Raw genomic sequence first — 22,896 nt, forward strand, 5'->3', positions numbered from 1 at the left:
AAGCACAGAGGCATAGGTCATAATGGCATCCCCCTCTCCATATGTAAATGTAATTGGAACCTCACCCTTTGCAAACATGTCTTGGGTAGTTGCTCATCTATGCCCAAACCCAGTATTCCCTTATCCATGGCAGCTTCAACCCACTCCTTAAAACAGCAGAAGACTCTAGAAAATGGCAGCAATCAATGAAAAAGAAGAAAGTCACTTACTTTTTTTTTCATTGTTTCTCTGGATCCTTTTTAAGTTACAACTTTAGTCTTACATTAAATGGGATGATTATGGAAATAAGGGACAGCTAGCTAGACGGAATCAAACACTATGATTTCTCAAATAGTGACATTACATTTTATTTTGAAAAGCCACAGGTAGGACAGCTTGAATAACAAAAGATGATGAAAATATCTGCATAAAATAGTCAATGAAAGCTGAAGGCTGGCCTCTCCATCAGCTTCCAAGACAAAAGTTATTCAGTTACTTAGGAAGACTCCTCTTTACCCACCTTCATCCACATACACACTATTAAAACATCTTACTCAACCCACATTTACTACACTGCTTGAAAAAAAGACTCTGTAGTGTTTACTATACCTCTACAGTTTGACAGTCATTAAAGTTCAGTGAGGCAGCCAGCATGAGTAAAAGCAATTTGGCAGCTGAGTAAGAGCTCTATTCAAGTTTTATAAGGCCCTCATCACTAGAGCGTCTGAGCATCTTCCCAAATACTCCAAAATAGCTTAGGTCAACACAGGGTTGTGAATTTTAGAACTTCTTAATAATTGAAGCTATTCTGTTATTGATTCATTATATTCTATTTAATCTCTTTGTGGCAATCCCTTCATTAATTATTTGTAATACATTGGCACAAATTAGTCCCTGATGTAATGGAGTTGCATTCAGATTTTATCTCACCCAGTGTACCTAGTACTGTATTTGCTCCCTCTCCCTTAAATAGAATTTCTCTAGGGTTGGAATCCTTTGTTCAACTCTTCCCCATCTGGAAAAATACCAAATTCAAGATGGATTCCAGCACCCAGTTGCCCTGGTTCACTTGCCTTTCTAGGACCAACTACAATCCAGGTTTACAGGAAAAACAAAATCATTCACAGATCATTTAGATAAGTTTTATTGTGTGTGAACTTATGTGTAGTCTTTACATAACTTCAGACACATAAATTACCTCCTTCTTAAAGGAGATCATTAATAGATGGAAGAATAAAATTATACTTGGAATCTTGACTATGATTTAAAAGAACAAACTATCGCCTTTTGTACACCACTCAATGCAGGTTTTGAAAATTTGCTGTGCTGCTCTGCCCATTGTTTTTATGAATATGAATATGCAAATATGCCTTATGCAAAATGGGACAAATAATCTCATTAATAATCTTGTAATCTGCTGAATTTGTATATTCTATGTGTGTGCATGTATCATTCTTGTATGTGCAGTTAGAAATAGGTTAATAAACAGGTTTACATTTCATAAGTCTTCTAATGAAAGCCATTAGTAGTACTTAAGGAAATTATAGCCCGGTGCTCAAAACAATGATCTATGAATGATTTTGTTTTTTCTGTAAGACTGGATTGTGGTAGGTCCTAGAAAGATGAGTGACCAGTGCAACCTGGTACTGGAATCCATTTTGAATTTGGTATTTTTCCAGAGGGGGGGAAGAGTTGAACAAAGGATTTCCACCCTGGATAAATTCTATTTAAGGGAGAGGGAGCAAATAAGGACTGAAACTGCCATCCAACCCTAAGAGGATACCCAAGAACACATGGAAGAAAAAAAATTGTAACAAGAGGAATGGAGGAGCATTGCTAGGCCCAGGTCAGAGGAAAAGATCAGCCCTGGCTTGTGAAGAATTGCATCTGAAATAAAACTAGGGTGAGAACTATGATTTTTGTAACAACTTTTCTCATGATGTTAGGCTTAGCTGGCATATTTTGTTTTATTTTTGTTTAATAAATTACTTTGATCTGACTGTTTTCACTTGCAATCACTTAAATCCTGCTTTTTGATACTTAATGAAAATACTTTTGTTTATTATCCACCCTGTTATGGGGTGGAAGGGAATCAACAGTTGTGCACACCTCTCTTTCACTGATAAAGAGGGTGAACATCTTTATGAGCCTGTTCCATGTTAAACTTTTATAAAAAGTAAAATGGATTTATTTAGGGTTTTAGTCCCTTTTAGGATTGTATTTCTGGGTGCTGATGAGTCCCTTTAGCTTAGTTCTCCCAGATCTGAGTAGTGTGTTACTCTTCCGGGGAACTATTACCCAATTCCATGCCTTAGCTGGGAGAGATGGCACAAATATTCTGGCCCAGCAAGATAGGATCGTGGGGCGCCTGGGAGGGCAGGCAGGTGAGCTTATGGTATAATCAGCAGACCAGACATCAGTCTCAAGGGGACCTCACTGATTCAAGCCATCACATTTGCAACTAATAGAAGAGTAACTGTTGTCAAATTGCTACAGTTATCTAATACAATAAAATTATTGCTCAAGGCAAGGCAAAACAATCCACTTGGTGCAAAACTGAAAGAGGAAGACGCACAACAGGCCCAGGATGGTATTAGCACAACACAAATAGGATCCATTCAACAGATCTGAAGGAAAAAGTGTGTCTATGTAGGTTTCTTTATAATTTATATATTTTCAGGTGGGTATAAGATGGTAAGGCCACTGCCCTGAGGGACCTACTGTCTAAATTATACATAACACACAAATAAATTATAGACACATTGAGAGCAAATAAAGACAGGGGAAGGGATACAGTACAAAAGGTGATGTGACTTTGTATGGTTAATTGTCAGCCCCAGGAGCCCTGGAAGCCACGGCAGCCCCAACGGCCATGGGAGCTCCAGCAGCAATGGTAGCCATGGCAGCTCAGGTGGCTCCACTGGCCACACAGGGCCAGGATCCTTGGAAACTCTGGCAGCCGCTGGATCTCCAGCAGCTGTGGGAGCCACAGTAACTCCAGTGGCCACACTTGACCAGGAACCCTAGAAGCCCTGTGGGGCCAAGAGCCATGGCAGTCCCATGGGGAGCCGCAGTTCACTGTACCACCACTGGGCATTTAGGGGGCCACCAAAATGTCTACAAATGAGTGATGTTAAAAATCTAAAAAAATATTAACCATGTAACAGATAGAAATTCTATCTGTTACATGGTTAATAATTTTTTAGATTTTTAACGTCCCTCATTTGTAGAAATTTTGGTGGTACCCAGAATGCTCAAAGCCTGCACCCCTCCCCCATGCAAATTCCCTCTCCCAACCACTGGCCTAAGGCTCTGGGAGGGAGTTTGAGTGAGGGAAGGGGTCTTAGGTAAAGGCTCTGGGATAGAGTTTGGGTACCGTGTACAGGCTCTAGGCTGGGTCAGGGAATTGGGTTGCAGAAGAGGGTGCAGGATGCAAGCTATGGGAGGGCATTCGGGTGCAGAATATGTGAGGCATCAGGTTCTGGGAGGGAGTTTAGGGGGGAGGGGTAGAGGTACAGGCTTTGGAAGGAAGGAAGTTTGGGAGTGGGAAGGGATGAAGGCGTGATGCTTACCTGGGACACTCTTGTTTGGTAGTGGCTCTTGGCAGAGGGAGTCTTCACATGCTGCTGCCTGCAGGCATCACCTCTGCAGCTCTCATTGGCCATAGGAATGCTTGGGCCTCATGTGGAGACACACACAACCCACCCAGGAGCCTCAGGGTCATGCTGGCAGCCATATGGAGTACACGGGCAGGAAGCTGTTGTAGCCCCACTGTGCGGCTAGTGGTGGTGGTGAGGCTCCTAGGTCATTTTAAATTGCCTGAGGGCAGCAGGCATCCCAGGGGATGCCCCAGGCAGGGGGAGTATGTAGGACTGTGGGAGAGACCCATCCCCAAACTTTGCTGGAGCAAGGCCTCCAAAATAGGAATATTCCTAGAGCTCAGGCACCAAGGGCCCATATAACTCCTCGCCCCTGCTTAATAGATAACATTCTTTGTATATTACAGCCATCTCAGCTAATCTCCCTCCAAATTATGCTCTTACTAGCATTGACAGCTTCCACATGGAATCAGCTGCATTTCTCCTTAAATGATTTGCCACAACTTAGATCCTATGAGGTTAACAAAGAAAGTCAAGGACTGATTCACCTCAAAATGTAATCTGTAGAATCCAATAGCATATACCTGTTCCAGGTATATGTTTTTCCTAGCCCATACAGACCTCTCAAAATAAAGAAGACTTGATAACTATTGTGTCCTCATAAATGTTAATAAGAACCTATATTTAATTTAATCACGTAAGAATGAATAGAATGCTGCACTTTAGTACCCTACAGAAGACGTCATTTTAAATGGGGATTAATTCATTAATCCCCTAAAATCACTCTAGAGAAAAAACAAATCCAAGTAAATATATATCTTCAAAAATTCATTTAAATGTTACAGTGCTAGGTAAAATTACGCAATGGTAAAATATTTCACACGTTAGCTAAAATAATATCCTTAATATTATTTTAGTGAATTTAAGCATTACTAGAAAATAGATTTACTGTTAATTTTCCTTGGTGTGAAGTAAATATTTTCTCCAAAATAATAGCATTAATGTAGTATTAACAGAAAATGATGTTTCTATTGACCACTATTGGATACATACATTTAGCAGAATTTATAGCCAAACCGTACAATTGGTTACATCAGGGATAATTTATCCCTCGGTTTTCCAAGCTACTTATAGTTTACAATAGTGACACAAATAGCTGCAGAACAAGGTTACCATAGTAACATAGTAGATCAGTCAAATATTATTCATACAGCACTCCACCAATGGAGGAACTGGAATAAAAAGCTTGATATGTTAATGAGACTCACTAAAGGAGGATGGATATGTGCTACATGAGAATGGGGATTAAGGAAGACTTTAAGAACCCTTTATAGTGGGGAATGGCTGTGACATCCCTAGTTAATGAACTGGTATATTTTATTCTGTAGAATCTTCAAGATTTGCCAACAGAACTGTCTCACTGAAGCATTGCTTTCTTCCTAGAAAATTACACTGCCAGACATCTTTGTGGTGTTTTCCTTGTGATTTTTGCACTGTATATTTTGTCGGTGAATTCAAGGTAACACATGCTGTGGCTCCAAATCTCCAAAAATGTGACTTTGATAATCAAATCTATGTAACTGAATTAATTTAAGATGAGTTTAATATCTGTGGCTTTTTTATTTAAAATTAAATATATAAAATTGTTTGCTACTATAATTCTCAGTGCATATCTGTTCTGTAATGAAATCACAATTTTAATCAAATAGCTAAATTGCATAGTCAGGGACTATATTACAGCAGTGGTTCTCAAATTGTGGTCTGCAGACCACTAGTGGTCCGTGGCCACCTCCCAGATGGTCAAGCTTAACCTCAGACTCCCTCCGCCCCCTAAGGCAGGAAGCCTGTGCTGCCACTCCAGCCTTAGCTTCCCGCTGCAGTGGAGAGAAAGCCCTGAGCCTCACTGCGTGATCTGTCTCACAGGGAAGAAGCAGTTTCCCTACCACAGTTGGGGAACAGCAGCACATGGGCGCACTGCTTGGATGCTTTCCTTGCTGCTCCCATTGGCCAGAATCTGGCCATTAGGAGCAGTGGGATACAGTGCCTGGGACTGGTATGGGGCACAAAGGCATGTAAGTGCCCCCCATGCCCAGATCCCAGTATTGCCAGCTCCCTTGCACACCCCCCACTGAGACCCTGCACCTCGCCCTGTTTCTGCAGCCTCCCCTCTAACCAGACACCCTACACCAGCTCATTTTGGCTCCCCTTGCTCCTGCACCCTCCTTCCTGGCCACACACTGCACTTTCCCTTGCTCTTGCCCCTCTCCATGGCCATACCCTACTCCCAGCCGGCTTCTACACCAAACTCCCATCCAGACCTTGCACCTAACCCCCCCCCCCCCCGCATCTCACCTCCTGCCCACCTCCTGCATCTCCTTCCCTCTTGCTGGTAGCCATGTTCCACATACTGAACTTGCCATTTTTCACCCAACCCCAGAGCCTAGGGTGGGGCCCACAAAATCCACTAACCCTGGAATCCCAGGAGAGTTAATTTGGTCTATAGGAAGTTCTGAATCTCAGTCCTCTTTGCTCCTTCCCTGTCCCCAGGTAGGGCTGGAGCACCAGAGAAGTGAAGTGTTTCAGTTGGTGGCCACATCAATGAGGTCTGGAGATTTTTGGAGGGTTTTTTTTCTTTTGCCTCTCACTTGTGTGGTCCCCAACTGATTTTTCTGTGGGATCATGGCCCCTGACCCAAAAAAGGTTCCCTACCCCTGCCATTAATAAAGTAAACAACAAGGCAATTTTTTTTGTTGGACATAAATTAATATTTAAAATGAAGTTTGATAAATTAATATAAAAAAGTTTAAGTGCTTACTCTGTTTAATAATTAACATTAATATTTCCTTTCTTCCTGGTTAAATTAAACCGTTTTCCTTAGCTGCATCACTAGCAAAATGGCTCGAGCGTAATTATGTAATTAACGACAAGTTTCCATTAGCAACTCATAGTCCATGAAAAGGTTTGTATTGACCCAGCTGGGCTATGGGCCAAAAAGTTTGAGAACCATTGTATTTCAGGTAAGAGTGCAGCATTTATGTTTGTGCACTGTTATTATTGAATACATTGAAATATGTACCATTTCCATTCTGACAAGCCTCCCAGTTTAAATAATCAGCATTTCTACATTCTTTGACAACGTTTATAGCTAATTAATATCATTCTATACATATTATCACATTTACTCTTAAAAAGATATGTTTATATTTGTGCATTATATTGTGTTTACATTTTTCTGTCTAAAACACTAACAACCTTTAGCACGAATATGTGCCTTTTATCCACATAACACAATGCAGACATTAACTAAGCCAGTGGTTCTCAACCGTGGGCCATATGGCTCTCCAGAGGCCACGCCCTACCTCTAGGGGACCACATGGAAAAAACGGAACATTAGGTAAATTATGTACCTTTTTTCCAGCTAACAGCGGCTATGAGGGGGGCCACAGAGGTAAACAAGGCTCAGAAGGGGGCCAGGAGCAAAAAAAGGTTGAGAAACACTGAACTAAACCACTGCCTATGGTCTTAAAATCGTGTAACAACGTATAAACTACTATCATCCAGCCTCTTGCCCTTTAATGTGACCCCTTGTAGCCAAACATTTTTTAAAAAAACAAGCAGCTGTCAAGGGAGCCATTTCAGATTTGAGTGAGGGAAAGGGGCCAAATTTTAATCTCACTGTTGGAAATTAGCCATTTAGTAGCAGCTAGGGGAGTGATTGCTCTCTACATTAACCCTTCCATGTTGGCTGCTGTGTGTTTCTATGCTACTCTACTCCACACTACTCCAATTTGACAGCTGTGGAATCTGAAGCACAAAAGGTGTAATTGCTTTGTGACGCTGCACCCCATGTTGTTCGTAGTCCATACTATGATTATGACGTCGTTATGATGTATTTTATGCAAGATAAGTCATGTGAGATGTCATTGGAAAGGTTATGATATGCAGAATATGGTTATTCTATTTGTGTGTATGTGTCTTTTCATATCTGAAGTTATGAATATTGACCATGTATCTGTATTTCACTTGTAGTTATACCTGGGATACACCCACTAGACAAGATGGTTTCATTTTGAATAGCTGGGTGGGGAAGGACTTAGTCAGAGTAATTAGCCATTAAAAAAAGGCTTTAGGATAACCTTATATCCCACTGGGGTGCCTTCCTGAGAATGCTACTTACACCCTCCAAGTAATGGCTGCTATGACTGTCCCACAGCAATGGGCAACCAAAGCTAGTAACTGGACCATATAAGTGGCCCTCCTTTATCTCAGTGGTCCACAAGATTGAAATGGGGCATGTGCAGTAACTGTGACCCCCAAGAATAAAATTAAATACATTACACTTGGGTCTCCTTCTTATCATGCCTTTTCAACACAAAGTGATCCATTATTAGGAACAAATGAAATTGCTGGAAAAAGTAACAAAGAAGCAGAGGATCATGCAGTTCTGACAATGTTGTGTGTAAACCGCATGCAGCTCCTAATTTAAATGTGTGTTACGTCTCGTTTTGCCGTACTCCAGTACCATCACTTTCCTGAAGCCCACCTGGCCTCTTCCTTGCTTCTTCCCCTGAGCGTGCCCTATCCCTTGTCCTCCTCTTCCTCCCAGCACTTCTGGAGCACTGTGACTCACTGATTCATGGCGTTCAAGCTCTGGGAGAGAGAGGGAGGATGAGGATGGGGGTGTGGATGAGTCAAGTCACAGCATTCCAGAAATGTTGTGGGGGAAAGGGAAGAGTAGGTAAAAGGCATGGGGGGAGAAACCCAAGGGGGTTGTGAGGGCCCAACAGGCCACAGGTTGCCCATCACTGCTCTAGAAAGACATGTGATGTGACCATATCTCTAGATTTCATCTTGAGATGTCAGTATTTTTCCACAAACTGGTCTGTGAATTATGCTTTGAAACAAAGAGTTCCTGACATATAGAAAAAGCTGCATGGGAATGTATGGGCAGGGAATGACATCAGCTGTGGTTCTTCAGTTCCCACACAAGAAGAGTCCTGGAAACACCTACGGGAAGTGCTGGGCCCAGGCTAAAGGAACTCCAAGCTGTAAATAAGTGCAGCTTGTCCTTTAAGAATATGCTGCCTGCTTGTATCATCTCTTAGGTGGAGAATCTGCTATTCAGAACCAATCAGTATAGTATGTTTAGTTTAATTCACAAATTTGTTTATTTGCTAGGTAATTTCCTTTTATCTGTTTGCTAGCACTTATAATCATTTAAAATCTATCTTTTGTACTTAATAAACTTGGTTTTGCTTCATATAAACCAGTTTGTGGGAATCCTAACTCCTGGCAAAAGTCTGTTGCATATGCCTCTCCACATTGAGGGAAGGACAAATTTCATGAGTTTACACTATAAATGCCCTGTGCAGTGCAAGATAGTACAGTTTTGGGTTCATACTCCAGAGGAGTTGTGTATCTGAGGAGCTAGAAGGTTGGGAGCTGCCCTAGCTGGAATGTTCCCATGCAGGGGCTGGTCAGAGAATATGCTGGTGAAAATGCAGGCAGAAAGGCTTTGTAGCTTGTCATAGAGTCCAGTGTTAAAAATAGTTCAAACTGGTGGATTGGAGGCTCAGTGGTATCCCAGTTCTAGGGGGCACCCCAGAGGGAACATAGCACAGACTTCCCCAAGATAATGCAGAAAATAACTGTCAGAACCAGGATTAGCACTCATGGAATTCCAGATTTCTAGTCCTAAACTTGGTCCATACTGCTTCTCCTTATCCACAGAAAACACATGTAACCCATCAGATACTGAAGTCTAATAAAGCTATTGAAGTAAATGGATATCAAATCAATATCAATACTTTTGATTATGTTTATTTGTAATACCTTGTTCTGGTTTGATCATCTAAAGCAGTTTTTGATCTCTCAGGTGTAGTTTGTTCTGTTTGTTCTGATGTCCTGCAACACAATGTTAAATATATGTTTAATACATGAGTAACATACTTGAATTATAAATCTTATTCCACATACGTAAGTTATACTAGTACACATAATTGTATTTCTTAAGTTTATAATACAGTAATGGGTTAGGTTTTTGGAGAAAGGACAACTACTTTCCACAGATATTTTAAATTACATATATACCACATAAAACACTAGACGATCAAGATGCTAAAGGAGTAAGATCCTAAGGATCATAAGGTTATTGCGGAAAAAGTAAAAGAATTCTTTGCATTGGTCTTCATGGCTGAAGATATGAGGGAAATTCCCAAATCTGAGCCATTCTTTTTGTGAGACAAATCTAAGGAACAGTCACAGACTGAGGTGTCATCACAGGAGGTTTTGGAACAAATAGATAAACTAAAGAGTAACAAGTCACCCAGAATAGAGGACATTCACCCAAGAGTTCTGAAACAACTCAAATGTGAAATTGTGGACTATTAACTTTGATTTGTAACCTATTCTTTAAATCAGTTTCCATATCAAAAGGGCTCTAGTGATGATCCTGGCAATTACAAGCCAGTAAGTCTAACTTCAGTACCAGGCAAATTGGTTGAAACTACAGTAAAGAACAGAATTGCCAGACATGTAGATGAGCATAATTTGTTGGGGAAGAGTCAACATGAATTCTGTAAAGAGAAATCACGCCTCATCAATTTACTAGAATTCTATGAGGAGGTCAACAAGCATGTGGGCTAAGGACATCCACTGGATATAGTGTACTTAAATTTCCAGAAAGCCTTTGACAAGGTCCCTCACCAAAGGCTTTTAACAAAGGCTATGTCTAGACTGCAGACTTCTTTCAGAAGAAGCTTTTCTGGAAGAGATCCTCCGAAAACATTTCTTCCGAAAGAGAGCGTCCATACTGCCAAAGCGCATCAAAAAAGCGATCTGTTTTTTCGAAAGATAGTGTCCATTCAGTGTGGACACTATCTCACATTTAAGCTGTGATTACTATGGACAAAGTGACTACCAGGGCTTTTTCCTCTTCTTTCAAAATAACTCCCTCTTCCCCATCCACACACGCCTTTTTCTGAAAGAGCTCTTTCAGAAAAAGGCTTTTTCCTCATAGAAAGAGGTTTACCAATGTCGGGAAAACCCCTCTGGTCTTTCAATTTTTTTCTGAAAGAACGTGATTGCAGTGTGGACATAAATGAATTTTTTTTGGAAAAACAGCAGCATGACAAAACATTTGTTATAAATCTTAGATACTGTACACCCCAGCAAGAAAAGAAGTGCATGACATTGGCTGTAATTTAATTTCCAGACTAGCCCTAAACCAAACACCTGTGTATATAGATAGTTACTGAAAGTATGTTAATTATATCCAGGCTGAATTCTTACTTCCTGCAACTGCTGACTCTATGGACAGAGATATGTTGGGTGAGGTATTATCTTTTACTGACCCACCTTCTGTTGGTGAAAGAAGTTTTTGAGCTCTACTGTGCTCCTTGTCTCTTTCATATCTTGAGATAAACACAGCTACAACAACTCTATGGATACTCACACAGTAAAGGAAGTGTAAAGGAGGATGGGGGGGAGAAGAGCACAAGCATCCAAGAAAATGCATTTACATAGCCGTTTGGAAGTTTATCCCTGGGCAGAATACAGGCAGTCCCCGGGTTACATGGATCCAACTTACATCGGATCCTTACTTACAAACGGGGTGAGGAAACCCCACACTAGCTGCTTCCCCCCAGCAGACCAGGGAGACGCAAAGCTAGTGCCCCCCCCCCCCAGCAGACCAGGGAGACACGAAGCGGCTTCTCTCAGCAGACACCTCAGCTTGAGAATAAAGGACTGAGGGAAGTGAGGGGTGGGAGAATAAAACTGAGCTCTGGAGAAATGTTTGGCTAGAGTTTCCCCTACAATATGTACCAGTTCCGACTTACATACAAATTCAACTTAAGAACAAACCTACAGTCCCTATCTTGTACGTAATCCGGGGACTGCCTGTATTCAGGATTATCACAGAGTTGCTATTCTATAATGAGCTAAGGGACTTGAAAGGAACTGTACTGCAGCATAGGAAAACAAACCCCACTTCTTCAGCATGTTTCTGAAGGAATCATAATATAATCACTGTATACTCCTTCTTACCGTTTAGTATCAACTGTTGTTATGGTGGTTGTATGTGGAGGGGTGCTGGGCTGCCTGTGTAAAAACATGTAATAAATATAGTATCTGAGCATTTTTCTTTAAGAATATTTATTTGCTAATTTACCATTTAGAAAGAGCTTTGAGAGATACAACATAAGCTAACAAATGGTGAAATTAGTGTGCTGCTTCACAAAAACATTCATTACAAAAGAATGGATAGCCCCTGCACAGACAGACTATAGAGAACATCTCAATGAAAGGCCAGTTTTCAGACTGCCACTTCACAGCTCCCAACAACTTGGTAAAAACAAAACAAAAGCAGTTCAAATTTATCCAGATTGCAACAAACCATGGTGAGTTGGTTTGTTGGAGATTTTAAAAAAATAATTGAATTTGTAAATAAATCCCATTTCAAGTTTTGTGGGTACATTTTTTGACATGTTGAAGATTTATTAAGCTTTGTACATACATTTTATATAGGTTTTTATGCATGATTTGTATGTGCATCATTTTTCTTTTAACTAAGAAAAGTGCATTATTTATCTATGTGCAACAATATATTTAAATTATCTACGTATAAATGAACATCTAAAAATTAGGCTTGTGAACACATTTCTAATCATCTTCCTCATTCACTCCTTCTTCCTAACAAAATCATGTTCTATGTCACTAAAAGGGTAATGCTTTTAGGCCTCAGTGTGAATTAGTGATTAGCGTGCAGCTTTGGAGGAGATCGTGTAATCTGTCATTAGTCACTCACAGGTGGCTGCTGTGAAGGGGCCCCCAAATTAAGTGCCACATTCTCCCTCTTCAATCGCTCTAAGATTTCAATAAACCAATCCTTATGGCACTTCAGAAAATGGAGTGAGTGAAAGTCATCAATATTCTCCTGTCTAGTACATCCGTCCCACTGTTATTTAACTAGGGATTAAGGGAGAAGGAAATGCAATCTTTATTAGACTACCTAAAGTATCACAATGCAATAGCACTGTTGAAATTTATCCTAGATTCCTAGTCTTTTTGCTTTTGTGGATTTTCCTCTAATAATTTTTAAATTGGGTTTTTTTTCTTTTTCAATCAAACATTCTGGGCCCAATTCTCCCCATTTGAACAGCTACCCATACTTCAAGGAGAATTTTACACATATAGCTGAGAACATAATTGCCATTTAGATCCCAGTTCTCTGAATATGTGTGCACCTGCTTAAACGTATACACATGAGTAGTCCCACCGAGTTCAATTCCTATAATTTCACTTCTGCAAATGTAATTTTACTTAGAAACACTGATATCACAAAGCAATTTTCACTGGTATGAATAATTCAGAATAAAGTTAATACCCACATCTGGTGGGCGAGTGTACACATTTTCAATAATTCATCCATATTTAACATTGAGATGTGAGAAAAGATACTTTCATTCAGTCTCATTCATCAGACAGAAAGCAGATGCAGCTGTAGTATTAAAAACTAAACATTCATTTCTTACATAACTGCAGCTAATTTTAGCACAGGTTTTTCTGAACTATTTCCTAAATATTTGTTATTGGGAGCTGATTCATGGAATCAGGATCAGGCCCCAAAATAATAATAATAATAAACACCTAAATGCTATTCTTAATCCTTACCCATTGTTTTCCACACTAACGGTGATGTTCTTATAACTGGAGACTGGTGGTGGCATCCAAGACTGCCTGTTTATAGTATTAATGAATAATTCAATTACAGAGCATGAGCATGTAGTGTTTAGTGAATGAACAGCAGTTTAATTCTAGAATATTAGAGTGTCAAAGGTGATATAGAAAATGTTTATAACATTTTATACATTATCATTCTCCTTTAAAACTTATTTTCTGGGCTTTAATAGATGCTGCAATCTTGTCACACTATTCTCTTCATTCTGTTAGAGCATTTTTATGGAAATGTAATGTAATTGGTTATAAAACGAAACCTTTAATTACAAGAGTGCCATCAATGTACAAAATCAAATCTTTGGTCCAAGTTCTTCTTTGGTACAGCTCAAATGAAGTAAGAATTTAGCCAAATAGAACAGGTCTCATAAAGAACAACCAGATGAGTCAAACAATCAAGCCAATCAGATTTGGATAAACTGATATTTTTATGTGGCCTTATCAGCACACTTAGATTGTGCAGAATTTTAAGTTTTCATTTTCACATAAGTTCCTAACCATCACTGCAGTAAAGAAAAATCTTCCAAATTGTGCACCAAGTGTAATTATTGCAATGATGTCTTCCCATGTCTGCAGACAGCCTAAAGAAATGACTGGAGTAAACTGTCTACTCTCCGTTAATCACATTAGGATGTTAATTCCAACACAACAACACTTTAATTTCAATGTCAATAATTTAATTACTGATCATTTTAGTATATGGAATGGAGAAGGAATTGGAACAAAACCATAAGGCACAGAATTTTGGAGTTGCTTCCAGGAATGAAATGTAGAAGAAAATGGGTATCTGCCTGCAGCCTAATTCAGTTCTCTGCTAGGGTTGCCTCCTGTGCATGTTTTTCCCAGGATTGTCATTCATTTGAGATAGAGCTCCTGGGAATTCTGTAAGAGTGTTCATTACACGCTGCCAGTTGTCCAGCTTTATAGACTCAGGATCATGCTAGATGTCCCAGTCTTCTGTATCTTAAAGGTGGCAACCCTGTACTCCATAGCCAATTCTCTCCATCTCCCAGCTATTGCCATTGAAATCAGAAAAGTTTCTCTTAGGGTGTGTCTAGACTACATGCCTCCTTCGACGGAGGCATGTAGATTAGCCAGATCGGAAGAGGGAAATGAAGCCGCGATTAAAATAATCGCGGCTTCATTTAAATTTAAATAGCTGCCCCGATCTGCCGATCAGCTGTTTGTCGGCAGATCGGGGGAGTCTGGACGCGATGCGCCGACAAAGAAGCCTTTCTTCATCGGCACAGGTAAGCCTCGTGAAACCAGGTTTACCTGTGCCGATGAAGAAAGGCTTCTTTGTCGGCGCATCGCGTCCAGACTCCCCCGATCTGCCGACAAACAGCTGATCGGCAGATCGGGGCAGCCATTTAAATTTAAATGAAGCCGCAATTATTTTAATCGCGGCTTCATTTCCCTCTTCCGATCTGGCTAATCTACATGCCTCCGTCGAAGGAGGCATGTAGTCTAGACACACCCTTAGTCTCCTCTATTATAGAAGACAGTACTATTATTGTTCATTTGTACTGCAGTAGTGTGTAATGGCTTTGGTAAAAAATCAGGACCCATTGTGCTAGACTAAGCACAAATAAGCATAAAAAGAGAATTCCTACCCCACAGTGGTCTAGTGGGGACCAACCAGCTCATGATAATTTTCAGGAGCTTAATTCTTTTAAAAATAAATTCCAAACACATTAGAGGAAGTTGTGATTCCAATATAACCATAATACATTGATGATGCACAACAGTACTGTGTATATCCTCAAAGAGCAAGACTAAGGTGGCATTGAATACCTTTTGTGCTTCACAGGAGATGTGGTGGTGGTTGATCTATCAGGAGGAGTCCAGGACTGTCTGTTAACAAAAGAGCCTGAGATTGCTCATTGTTCTTCAGTGAAGTTATGATTTTAATCAATAAACTAAGAAATGGGATTTTTGCTATCAGAACTCTTGGAAGGGTGGAATTATAAGCACTAGTTGGTACAAATGTTGGCTAAGATTTTCAGAACTAACTAGTGATTTCAGGAGCCTCAATTTTGGATGCCCAATTTAAAATACTTTGAAGGGTCCTGATATTCAGAAGGTATTCTGAAAAATTAAAGGAAAAATTAGGTAACACTTTAAAGACTAACAAGATGGTTTAATAAGTGATGAGCTCTCGTGGGCCAGACCCACTTCCTCAGATCATATTCTGAAAGAGAATTGGCATGACCATATATGCCAAAGGAATACAAAGAAAAATGTGAACATATTAAACTGACAAAATCAGATTTAGAACAGAATGTTCTAAATTTGTCAGTTTAATAATGTGTTCACTTTTTTCTTTGTATTCCTTTGGTATATATGGTCATGCCAATTCTCTTTCAGAATATGATCTGAGGAAGTGGGTCTGGTGCACGAAAGCTCATCACCTATTTAAACCATCTTGTTAGTCTTTAAAATGCTACATAGTTTGTCCTTTTGTTTTAGCAAGATCAGATTAACACGGCTACCTCTCTATTGAAAAATTAAATCACCTTAAAGTGTCTCAAATGGGCACCCAAAAACACTAGCCACTTGTAAATATCTTATCTGTTATATCCATCCATTTCACCGCACTATACTTTATAGCTACCAAAACATTAAAAGATCTTTTTCACATTTTGAATGATATGCTTCTTAATAGAATACTATTATTGGGGCAATGCTGTACATTCTCAATTCCCTTCATCTTCATCAGTTGTACCATAATATGCATAGGTCAGCCATCACATTATCTGTAACCAAAGCCAGCAACCACCTCCATCAGCACTAGTTTGGTTTAGCTGCTTTCTTGGTACAGTCTTATTATTAGCATGGAAGATCAACAAATTACAAAGCATGTTTACTGAGGAATGCCACTACATGGTTAGCAATCACATGGTCACCAAAAGTTTGGAGTCGTAATGAGATCACCAGTGATGTCCACAGACTGAACATCCAGTCATACCATCTTGTGGACTCAGCTAGAAAGAGATCTGGGTGGTACTCAGTTAACAAGCAACCTACATCTCTTTGCCATCATACTGATGATAGATGACGAATGCAGTACATTTAAGTATATGCCCACAAGACTATTTGACATTTAGACCTGCAGTGATTTACTCATATGAGGTTTGCATCTGATAAGTTATTGTCCTACCTTCTCAACTTTTGAACAAGTAAGCATTGATATAGTGTGGAATCTATCACAAATCTTGTTATGAACATTGCTTAGGGAACACGTGAGCCCCTGCCCACACTGTGAACTAGGGATGTCAACATATAGTTGACCATATGATTAACCAGTAGGCCTAGGCTTATCGGTTAATGTTCTTGACTACACGCATTCCCCCTTTACTGCTGTTATAGCAAGGAGGTGGGGAGCAGGAGCTGCTGCAGGAAAGCAGCTTAAAAGCTGGTTCCCACCTCCAAGCACAGGTTCTGTGTTGTCACCTGCACCCTGCCGCACACTGCTGTCGGGGCAGGGGAGGCTGCCACGAAGTGCCCCCCGGAGAGAGGCTGCTCCACTGTGGGCAGAGACTGCCTTGTGACAGCAGCCCCTATGGGGGGGGGGGGGAATGGGAAGAGGGAAGGAGGCCTTCCCAGCTCCCCATGGTCACAAGCTGCTCCACATCCCACAGAGCAATCTTTTGCTGGGGAGATCAGACCCCGCATGGACAAGGGCTGTTGACACCCCGTGCTGTATCAGAGGCAGCAGCACGGGGTGGCAGGCAGCTGGTCTGTGCGGGGAGCTGGTTTTTATACTGGTTCCCCTCATGGTCCGGCTTCCCCTGCCACTCCATGCTGCTACCTCTGATACAGAGGCAGCAGCACGCAGTGGCAGTGGGCTCCCCAGGAATGGGGCCAGAGTGCTCTGGGCTGCTGACTCTGCCCCTGGGGATAATCAAATAGTCGTGTAACCACAAAGTTTTCATGCGGTTACATGACTACTCAATTATCTGCTATCTATCATCCTTACTGTCAACCTCTCAGCTTCACCCCACATCACCTCTACATTGGTGCAAATAGAAAACATTCAGCCTGCTCACAGCTGTAAAAAATTAGAGGGAACATTGGATAACATAAAACCCATTTTATATATTTCATACTTGCTTATATCAAAGTTGAAAGAAATCTTAATCTGAAAACATAATCTCATTTGCAATGTAAGTGCCAGAGTCACTCAGTTTCACTTTAAAGTTATCTCACCACTTCATAAGGCTATACTTCAGTGTACTGTTTGGTTATCATAACAATTGGAAAGGACATAATTTTTTACTAAGATAACTAACATTGATGAAGTTGGACGAGGGTGAACGTGACCCATTTCATGTACAAATATTATAGCTGAGCTTTTAGGACTTTTATCTTCTTAATGGAGATTTAAATTACTCATGTGCCAACATCAGAGGGGTAGCCGTGTTAGTCTGAATCTGCAAAAGCGAGAGGAGTCCTGTGGCACCTTATAGACTAACTGAAGTGTAGGAGCAGAAGCTTTCGTGGGCAAAGACCCACTTCGTCAGATGCATGCATCTGACGAAGTGGGTCTTTGCCCACGAAAGCTTATGCTCCTACACTTCAGTTAGTCTATAAGGTGCCACAGGACTCCTCGTCGCTCATGTGCCAACAGTAATTTAGTAGGTATATCTTCAGAATTGTTCAGTTATTTTAGTACATATTTAATATGGTCATTCCTGACTCAACAAAAAACCTGGAGCAGGTCTACTCTTTCTGCCAGTGGAAAATTTAGTTTGTTAACCAGAAAATGTCTGGTTTCCTCAAAATTTTTTGGTATTTTTCATTAGAAAACAAAAAAAACCAACTCTTTTTTTGTATTATTTTCAGCTCGCAAAAATTCTTTCCATTTTCATTTGTTTTTCAGCTGAAAATTTTGATGAAAAAGTTTTTAATCTAAATTTCAAAAAATTCTGACCAGCTCTAAAATCTTTCTCATGTTACACACTACTGCTTAAACTCTCTATTCATCCTTGATTTATGCATCACTAATGAAATAACAGTAATAACATCCTACCCAGGAGTTTCACAAGTCTGTTGACCACCCTGGCTCCACCCCAGAGCCTGCACCCCCACCAGAATCCACACCCCCTGCACCTCCAGGCCCAACCCTCTTCCCTAGGCCTGAACCCCCTCCCTCACCCCAACTGCCTCATTCCCAGCCCCAAGCCAGAGCCCTCATCCTCCCTGCTCCCTAATACTTTGCCCCAGCCCAGAATGTATAAGAATCTCTTTAAGGGATAGCAGGTCTCAGGCTCATACCTGTTGGTTGTCCTGTTTCCTGAGAGTGGGGAATTATTTGATTTATCAGCATCGCTACTGTCTGAAATTCTGCACAGAAATACAGAACAAAGTAAATTTTCACAGTACATTTAGATTAGAATAAAATATTTACAAGTACACTAAAAATAACATGGCAACATCATCTATTACCTGGTGAGGCTACATAATAGGCATACAGCACATGAGATCTTGATAAATAAGAAAAGTATAGAACCTGAATCAAAATAATTTCAATGTCAGCATATTGCTGAAAAAAGATTACAAATTCTGAATGGTTAAATATGCTGTAAATACTACAGTCATCATTCAAATGTACTAATTAGATTTTTCCTTTAAACTGGCTGTGAACACTAGTGAAGATCAAACTGTTAGGAAGCCTTTTGATGAAGCAATGCTGTATATTTACAATCAAATGACTCTTCCACTGCCCAATATTCTTTCCTGATAGTTTTTAGAAATCAATGTGATCTGAAAATACTCTGGTACAGAATCAGTGATGGAACTGAGCTTTGACCTTCAGGGGTAACAGCTGCACATGATTTTTCATGTCTTTTATAAATTATATAGTCATTGCCTAAAACTTTTTCTAACTGTTAGTGAATTCAGAATTAAGATAAGATAGCATTTTAATCTTTCACTCCAGTCTGAGTATAACATGTATTCTAGGAGAACTGGTAACACTTACTAAGTTCTATCCTTATTCCATGTGTAGAATGCCCATTAATACCAATAGGAGTTCAGCACAAAGATCAAGTGTATAATACATACTTTAAGATTCATGATAAACTCTAAATTGGAAATGTTTGTCTTAACCGCTCTTCACTTAACTAGCTTAAATTACTGAAAACAGTTGAAGAGCTCTGAAGATGAAAAATACCCAAAGAAGAGCTCTGTGGCACATTCTTTCTTTCACGAACAGACGTTGTTCCAATGAAAGATATTACTTCACCTTTTCTGAAAAACGCTTGTCAGTTGAGACCCATTTTATTTAAATACAAACGTGAAAATAATTTCAATTATTTATTCTTTTTTAAAATAAAAGAGTACCCATACAATGCAATGGACACAGAACAATAATTAGCCATGTTCAGTCATAGAACTACTAAACAGATGTCACTGTCAAACAAAGAATTACATATTCTGCTCTCAGATACACATCTGATTGCTTTCAACAGGAATTCTTCCACAGACATTCTACAGCCCACTTTGTGCAATGTGTTCTCTAGATTTTTTTTTTAAACTCTTAACATTAGATATGCAAGTAGTTTAAGTTTCGCATGTACCAGCAGTTATTCAGGAGACCACTGGAGGTCTCACTAAACTTTCTAACATTACAGGCATCATAGGGATGAAAATTTCTTAAATTAATTCTCAATCAGCTGTTATTCACTAAGAGGCTAAGGCACTTGTCCTGCATTCTAATTTTTATGGAGGACAGGACATTGCAGGAGAAACTATATCTACATCTTTAATTTCCCTAGTATTTCTGTGCTAGTGACTCAGAGTTTCATGGCAACAATGCACTGGAAGATTAAGATGGGCATGAGTGTTCTTTTTATTTACTTCAGTCACCTTTTTCAAGGCTCAAATATCACAGAAGTAAATTAGTAGTGTTTATTCTTCAGCACATCAGTTTTAGAGTCAGTAATATTTTGTACAAAGAAGCCACAGCATAAAGTGCATCATGATGACCACCTGATCTTAAGGCATGTCTTTCACCTCTTTCCCACAGATGTAATTGATTCTCAATAAGAAGGGAGAAAAAAGCTGGGAAACCTAAGGGTGTGTCTAGACTACAGAGTTTTGTCGACAAAAGTGGACTTTTGTTGACAAAACTAAACCTGCGTCTAGACTACCGTTGAGTTCTGTCGACATAACGTCGACAGAACTCAGCAGTTTTGTCGACGCCGGTAAACCTCATTTTACGAGGCATAACGCCTTCTGTCAACAGAGTTCTGTCGACAGAAGGTGTTATTGCATGTAGGGTTGTGTCTAGACTACAGGGTTTTGTCAACAAAGCAGCTTGCTTTGTTGACAGAACTGAATGTAGTCTAGACGCTCTTTGTCGACAGAAGCTTTGTCGACAAAACTTCTGTCGACAAAACCCTGTAGTCTAGACGTACCCTAAGATACCCTTCCCACTTCTCATAAATAAAGGAGGGATTTATGATCCATTTTGGAGGGAAACATAGTGTCTCAGAAACTTGGGTGAGGCTTCCTCAATGTGAACATTTTGAGGCTAGGCCATTGCTAATTCACATACACGGCAACTGTATTTGCTGGCAGAAATGTATATATTTATATTACACAGAGAGGACCCAATTCTCTGCTCACTTACATGGGAGTAAATCAGAAGGAATTACATTTACAATACTAGGATATCCATTTTTATAGAAGACCCTAACCAGTTCTACAGACACAGAGTAATAAAAATGGGAAATCCCTTTTAAATGTACATCCAAGTCTAAACATCAACCAAAACTGATGCAGAAACTGCTATACCATCCTGCTATCTGAATGCTTTCTGGACACAGAACTATGCCAAAAGATCTTAGAGGAAAAAACATGTTCAGAAGTTCTAAAATATAAATAAATCAGATTATGGTGGTATAAATGCAAAAATTAATATTCAGCTCAAACACATTTTACTTCATAATACTTTTCCTTTTGCAGACAAAACAGATACAAAGCAGCATTTGCACAACAATGACAAAATACTGAACGTAATAATATGCTACCTGTTTAAAGTGGTATCAGACCTGTATCGGCCAAGTAACACTTTCTGATCTTCCTTTTCATTTAAGTTACTGTTACAAAGAAAAACTAGTTAGACATGTAATCAAAAACAAACTAATTTTAAAATTTGCATTTGTTTGCAAAAATGGCATTTTATTCTAATAAACATATATACACATGTATTTTAACATTTTAATTCATTTGATCAAATGAATTAAACAATATGCAAATTTTGATTTAAGACATAATGCAGTACTCAGATATATTCAGAATTAAAGACCTGATTCTATTTCCGTTGAAGAAGTTGATAGGAGGTAAGTAATTAATGACAATGGGAGCAAGACAGGTTTGAACTGAACAAAGCCAGTTCTTTGAATAAATAGGATTTTCATGTGTTTATTTTCCTTTACCTTTGGCAATAGCAGTTGAAAGATGTATAGACATACAACTTACTGTACCTGTGTAAGCTCTCTTGAGATTTGTATTGGTTAAGCACAACTCTGCCATAGTTTTCATTAGTGCTGGGGGAGGGGGGGGAAAAAGCCAGATCTTTAGTGAAAATCAGATTATTTAAATAAAGTCCAAGTTCTTGACAAAGATTCATCTCCTGACTCAGATCTCACACCAGTTTTAAACCACAGTAACTCCACTGACAGCAATGCTTGTCTGTAAGCTCTTTGGAACAGGGACACTCTTACTATGTATTTGTACAGTGGCCTGAACTTATTTGGGCTTCTAGGCATTATTGCAATACTAATCATAATAACAGAGCTCCACTGTGTAAAAGTGTTGGTCCCGGTTCAATTACATTCCTTAAATAAATCTGTCAAACATTAAATGAATGACTTGTTTCCAGGCATGGAAAAGCATATGGGAATATCATCTAAAGTTCATCCAGTGAAGTGCTGAGTACATCTGGCAAGATGCTGTGCACCCCAAACTCCCACAGAGATAACAATGGAAGCAGCGGGTGTTAACAGCTTGCAGGACGCACTTAGCAGCAGTTTCTCTCAGAGTTGGGCCAATAGAGATTTTACAGTGAAATAAATGCAAACTCACTTGCATTACTCATGCAAAAAAATCAGACAATATAAAAACCAGAAGAGTAAGTTAACTTGCAGTCAAGGATATATATGTTGTATATGCTCTTTACTGCCTAAGCTGAAATTATTCTGTCTTTACCTCTCCTCTGGTCTTTTCTTTATCCAGCTGTTATCCTGCAACAGGCTCCTTCGTTTGCTGTTGTCATCTTGAATAGCCTGTTGCCTGCTTTTCCCTGTAGGAGAGGGACTCTTTACATCACTAAATGTACCTATTGAAAAAAAAAACAGTGCAATACAGTTCTAAAACTTAAGAGCATAAGAAATATTTGTTTTTCTGAGAAAGTTTGCACTATATCTCTACATATTATAGTGCACAAGTTATACCTTAACTTTAGCACAGCTTTTGATATAGTCTCCACTAGTATTCTTGCCAACAAGTTAAAGAAGTATGGCACAGATGAATGGACTTAAAGGTGGATAGAAAGCTAGCTAGATCATTAAAAATA

The 22,896-nt window shown here is 39.6% G+C and overlaps 1 protein-coding gene across 2 annotated transcripts in view; it reads right to left on the reverse strand.

Moving 5' to 3' along the window:
- SCEL (sciellin) overlaps window positions 1-22,896 on the reverse strand; it is a 72,199-nt gene that overhangs the window by 28,620 nt on the left and 20,683 nt on the right. The window contains exons 3-10 of one of the 2 annotated variants that reach the window (XM_006116447.5): window positions 22,530-22,659; window positions 21,806-21,868; window positions 21,350-21,418; window positions 18,591-18,659; window positions 15,108-15,167; window positions 13,251-13,316; window positions 11,625-11,678; window positions 9,411-9,482 (exon numbers count right to left, since the gene is read on the reverse strand). In XM_006116447.5, coding sequence (XP_006116509.1) covers window positions 9,411-9,482; window positions 11,625-11,678; window positions 13,251-13,316; window positions 15,108-15,167; window positions 18,591-18,659; window positions 21,350-21,418; window positions 21,806-21,868; window positions 22,530-22,659 — 583 coding nt within the window. The remainder of the gene's footprint in view (window positions 1-9,410; window positions 9,483-11,624; window positions 11,679-13,250; window positions 13,317-15,107; window positions 15,168-18,590; window positions 18,660-21,349; window positions 21,419-21,805; window positions 21,869-22,529; window positions 22,660-22,896) is intronic. The other variant, XM_006116448.5, reaches the window with a different exon arrangement.

This window comes from Pelodiscus sinensis, chromosome 1, assembly GCF_052426305.1.
Source record: "Pelodiscus sinensis isolate ZL-2025 chromosome 1, ASM5242630v1, whole genome shotgun sequence".
In the NCBI taxonomy this organism is placed as follows: domain Eukaryota; kingdom Metazoa; phylum Chordata; order Testudines; family Trionychidae; genus Pelodiscus; species Pelodiscus sinensis.